Raw genomic sequence first — 5018 nt, 5'->3', positions numbered from 1 at the left:
GTGGTGAAATGAATTCCTGCACCCCCTGGTGCTGCAGGTTGGCTCCTTAGTCAGCCGGCAATCCTTTATGGACCTGGACATCTGGACACGGATATCTGCGACCAATTGGGCGCTCAGCATTCTTCAGCTAAAAATGCGGAGAGATTGCTGACTAGTAACTTAACTGGGGAGGATACGAGGTGTACTCTGCGACTAATGACGGTCCTCCGGTCCTGCCGCGGGTTGACCTCTGTGAGTAAGCTCGCTTGACAACTGTCTGGGCGAAAACGCCTTCCAAGGTGAGGCGGAGGAGCTGCCAAGTCGAAGTATGCTGCATTCAGCTGCATTCTGATCGCTGGCCCTTTCCAGTCATGTTCTTGGTATTACCTACTTTCGTCGGTCTTTGTTTCTATCTATCTGCCTTGGCGACCATTGCTCGAAGCGACGAGCAGATCCTTGTCGCTTCGGCAGGCGGCGGCGCGGTCTCTGTGTCCATAGTTGTCTTCCTCCACGCTCCAGTACCTTCTCATGCTGACTGTCACCTGTGACATCTATCTCCAAATGCCCACCTGTCAGCGCCTCTCCAAATGTACGTGAGGCGTCATGTCCAGTTCCGCAACATCACATGGTCAAAGACGATAAGAACGACCGCTCTAATCTTCTGATGTAGACTCCAGCCTTTCAGTGCCAGGCTGGAACAACCAGTTGCTCCTGGCTCGACTTGCGTGATCATCACCGATACTGGCCGGGGCGACATCGGCTGCTGTCCTCCAGGAGCGGAATGCAGGGGTAAAGTATCAGATTGCGATATCGCAGCTGGAGTAACCAGCTGTGTGTCTAGATGTTGGCTGTACGTTAAGTCACTCTCCGTCTTAGTCTCTCGCCCCTTACTGCGGCATCCCAAATGCTAAGCCAATTCTATCATGAAGACGGCCCTAGATGATGCTCAGGTAATTGACGTAGAGCATTTGGGTTGGATGATTTACAATACCGAGATGTTAAGACTTGGTATCAGAGCTGGGACGAACTGATCAAAATCTAGTCCCAAAGACGTATGTGGTAGCGGAGGTACGGTACGCAACGAACCTACCGACACAGCTGGTCGGTCTATATGCAGAAGATGGACCGAAATAAAGCTCGCAGGAGAGCACTTAGCTCGAAAGTTGCAAGCGTGACGATTTCCTAGCATTCGCACCATTCCGACAGGCAGGGTGGTCGATATCCACCATATTTCGCACCCTCTTCTCCCGTGAGATGCATGAGCGAGCCAGGTCAAGGTCCTTCTCGTCAAAAGGTGTCAAGCAGGTAGAAGAAATGGCTCTGTTCTCTCTAAAAAACCTGCGCAGGGCGCAGAAGCAAGGTGTATGAAAAAGGAGGTGCTGACTGGAGCGCACGGGCCAGTAGCAATCTCGCGTACGGCTAATCAGGCGCATGGTACGTTTGACAAAGTGCAAAAGTTTGCAGCTTTTCTTCGGCAATATCACAACCAATTCAGACAACAGCAGGGCACTCAGGAGTCATGTCTCGGGGCGATGTTATTTGGTTGTGGTGCGACCAGATTGATTGAGTTGAGATGATGTTGTTAGGTTCTTGAAGAGAGGCGGGAGGCTGAGATACATGGACGCTGGCGCCAAGTCCCTCACGTGACACGTTTCCATCAATGCAGGAAGAAGACCCCGAGCGGAGATTCGGATTCAATCGATGAGGTCGATCTATTAGAAGCCGGATCTGTTCATGTGTGGTTGGGTCGGGATGCAGGACACTATGCACGCATTCATGATGAAGTGGTGTGTACGGAACCGATGTTGTGATACCAATTCTGCCCGACTGCGCGGCAGCGATGTGATTACTGAGCGTGCTGAGAGTTGCTCACAGCTGTATCAGTCACACAATCATGTTGGGAAAACAAATCCAGAGCATACCAGGACAGGTCTCAAGCGGATCAGTCGAAGCTGTGCAATACAGACCCAGATCTGAGCCTCAGAGTGGGACAGTTGTCGGCTGCAATTATCATATCGGGTTTGCTCCAAAGATTATTTCTTCTGGTAGATATCAATTACACTGATCTGGGCCTGTGAGGTCGGCATGGTCTCATTGGTTTTCAGCAGCAAGCTTCCGACTCCCGAACAAAGTGTTCCTCCCGTTCAGCTCCCACATAACGGAACCTTCAGGGTAAAGCCCATTGTGCTTCCGTTCCTTTCGTGTTAATCTCCCTGCATGCTCTTGACATAAGCGCCCGAGTGTCAATTTGAGAGCTAAATCCCCCATGGCCATGGAGTTCAATCAGGCAGTTTGAAAGAAATATGACTGATTTTCGAATCCATTGATACTTTTCGTCACTGGTCAACTCTATATACCTACCTTGCCATGGTCAGGTCATCTTCATGATCATGTGTTTGGCCTCTGCGTCACGGAGCTAATATTTCTACCAATTTTCTTGGAATGTAAATCTAACTCCCAATGTCACCACTCATTGCGCACGTCCTGCATTTCCCCACGCACCTCAATTCCCTGGACTGCATGTTTGAGTCGCGGTCTAGAATGTCGGCGACCATTGGCACCAGCTTCATCCACCCCACTTTGAATATTGCATTTATGTTGTGTCATAGTGGGTTCAGATGGTGGGCCGACCTTCTTAACCCAATCATGTCTCACTTCTTTGCTTTTCCCAGGTAAGAACCAACTCCTCTGTGCGACCAGGTAATGCATAGAATGCATTAGTATCATATCTCTGGGTCTAGGACTTGAAGCCATGTCATCTTCTTGCCAGTCACCTAAGAAATGAGGAGCAGCTCTAACATCATATCAGCATCGACTGGGCGCTGCAAGACATACAACGACGGATTTACGTACTAGCATGCTCCTCCAAAGGATACACTTCCGAATTTGATTATCTGACTCATCTCAATTCCTCTAGTTTCAAGCAAATGCTCAGTTATCATGCACCTTTTCAAGACTCTACTAGCAGCGACTGTTCCGATCCTGAGCACCAATGCCGCTCCCTTTGAGTTCCAAGGCGGGACAGGCTGGCATGGACCGGGATTGTACCAGATCGTGAATCGTTGGGGTGGGACTGCTGTTGACCTATTTAAATGGGGGAACTGAAGTTGGAACTCCTATCTATGGCCGGTACGTCTTTGATGCTCTGCAGTTCAGCTCTTTTGGCATCTGAGATGGTGGAACCCCTAGCCTGGTTATCAGGACTCTTGGTCTCAATAATGAGCATCAAATCTGGCTTATAGCTCGCATGTGATTATGCCATTGTGAACCACGCATTGCCCACCGCTATTGGCGCCACTGGAGGTATATTCCCTACGTAAGATCGCAAAAGAAACGCTTATCAGCCTTTTTCTTTTTCCTTCTTGCATGCGTGGTGACTAAGTCGGTCTGCCGCCGTAAAACCCATTGTGGGCAAAGCATATAAATTCACTAATCTCAGCATTCAATGGAATATAACCCTTCTAGCAGACGGCTACGTAATGCTTCTCGCCTGTTTCTACACAGCTTTAGTGCCATCATAGAACAAGGTCTGACTCCTATCAACAGATTTGAAAGCGTTATGTACCCGGGCAACGTCCTTGATCTGACCTACGGCAGCTCTGAAGACAAGACGCCAATCACGAGCTACCCAAGGCTTGGCATTCCGAGCCAGCAATGGCCGCTTGATCATTGGAATCCCCCCGAAAGCGAGTCGCTGGATCTTCCGATAAACGTAGAGCTCTGACGCTCCTGGCATTGTTACTGTGACTGTGGGACCGATGCCTGAAGACCAAAATCATGGGAATCGAAAGCATGACTTCTTATTCATCTTGCACGAGCAGACAGCCCGACAAACTCCAGGTTCTTTGAGCAGTGCCTACAACAGTGGGAGCGATGGTGTAGTAGGGTGGGTAGTTAAAGGAATCCACTATCAGCAAAGTTTGTTTCAACGTACTTGTTAGTACTAAGTAGTAGGGGAGACTACGCGCCAAAGCCCATCAATATATTAGTATTTGAGAATGCGAGGCCCTGCCAGCGTGGCTAGAGTGGCAGGACATCAAGCAGCAGCAGTGTGTCCATCAAATCAAACTACTAACTAGTCAAACAAACCAAATCAAATGCTTGGCAGATCAAATCGGCCTCGGACGAATCACTAGTAGTCAAAATGAAGTCCTGACAGAAAAGTCTCTTGTTTTGAAATATAATTCATGAATAACTCCAATAGAATAATAATAGGCTTGGCGGACACTCGATCTGGACGAGAATTCAAGTAAATCCCCAGAAATATATTGCCTACTGAGATTTGACTCGATTTACAAATCAGTCAAATAAAGCAAATTGAGGCCCTGGTTTTCTTTGATTATTTAATCAAAATCCGCGATTTGCTTTGTTTGATTTGATGGATACCCTGGAACACATCTGAAAAACACAGTATTCAATTATATCCTAGAATGACATTTGCACTACCTCAGCAGATTGAGTGGACGGGTTAGATAGCCAGCCACATCATGACCATTCAGGGATTCCTCAGCAATGGGGTGAGCCCGTAGTTCCCCATATCCAGCTATTCCCCCCCTCTTATATCATTGACACGGAAAAAAGGGAAATAGTCTCAGGAAACATTCCCATCAAACCTCTCAATCCTGACATTATCCACGCTGATCTCGTTCCGGACCCCATAGCGACAGAAGAAGTTAACCCCAAACAAGCGACTCCCCACCTCCGTCTCGGGTAAGCCGGGGAAAAAGCTCGCCGTGGTATACCATTGCCCAGGCTGGACGACACTGCTCCCGGTCTCGACGCTGCCCGTGACCCCGCCATAGAAAGGATACGTGATGGTCAACCTGCAGTTGTTATCCGGGTCGACCTCCTTGAAGCGATAGTCCATCAGGACCGAGTAATTCTGCCCCGCGCACAGCTGCATGTTCTGCTGCAGTGTCAGGCCCGAAAGGCCCTTGGAGTAGATATTGGGGATCATCTGGACAGTGAAGGCATTATTCTTGCCGCCCAGAGGAAGCGGCGAGCCTGGCTGGGGGAGCGAGTAGGTGGTCGAGCCCGAG

At 49.2% G+C, this 5018-nt stretch overlaps 1 protein-coding gene across 1 annotated transcript; it reads right to left on the bottom strand.

The window, feature by feature from the left end:
• Positions 1 to 4570: 4570 nt before the first annotated feature.
• Positions 4571 to 4936, bottom strand: EPUS_07560 (uncharacterized protein; the record flags this gene model as incomplete). Its single annotated transcript, XM_007803798.1, has 1 exon — positions 4571 to 4936. One exon carries the CDS (start codon positions 4934 to 4936, stop codon positions 4571 to 4573), a length of 366 nt encoding a protein of 121 aa, XP_007801989.1.
• Positions 4937 to 5018: the final 82 nt, after the last annotated feature.

The sequence above is a fragment of the Endocarpon pusillum genome (assembly GCF_000464535.1).
Source record: "Endocarpon pusillum Z07020 unplaced genomic scaffold scaffold2726, whole genome shotgun sequence".
Taxonomy (NCBI): Eukaryota; Fungi; Ascomycota; class Eurotiomycetes; order Verrucariales; family Verrucariaceae; genus Endocarpon; species Endocarpon pusillum.
The sequence above is the reverse complement of the archived record's forward strand: the minus strand, read 5'-3'. Positions and strand labels throughout refer to the sequence as shown.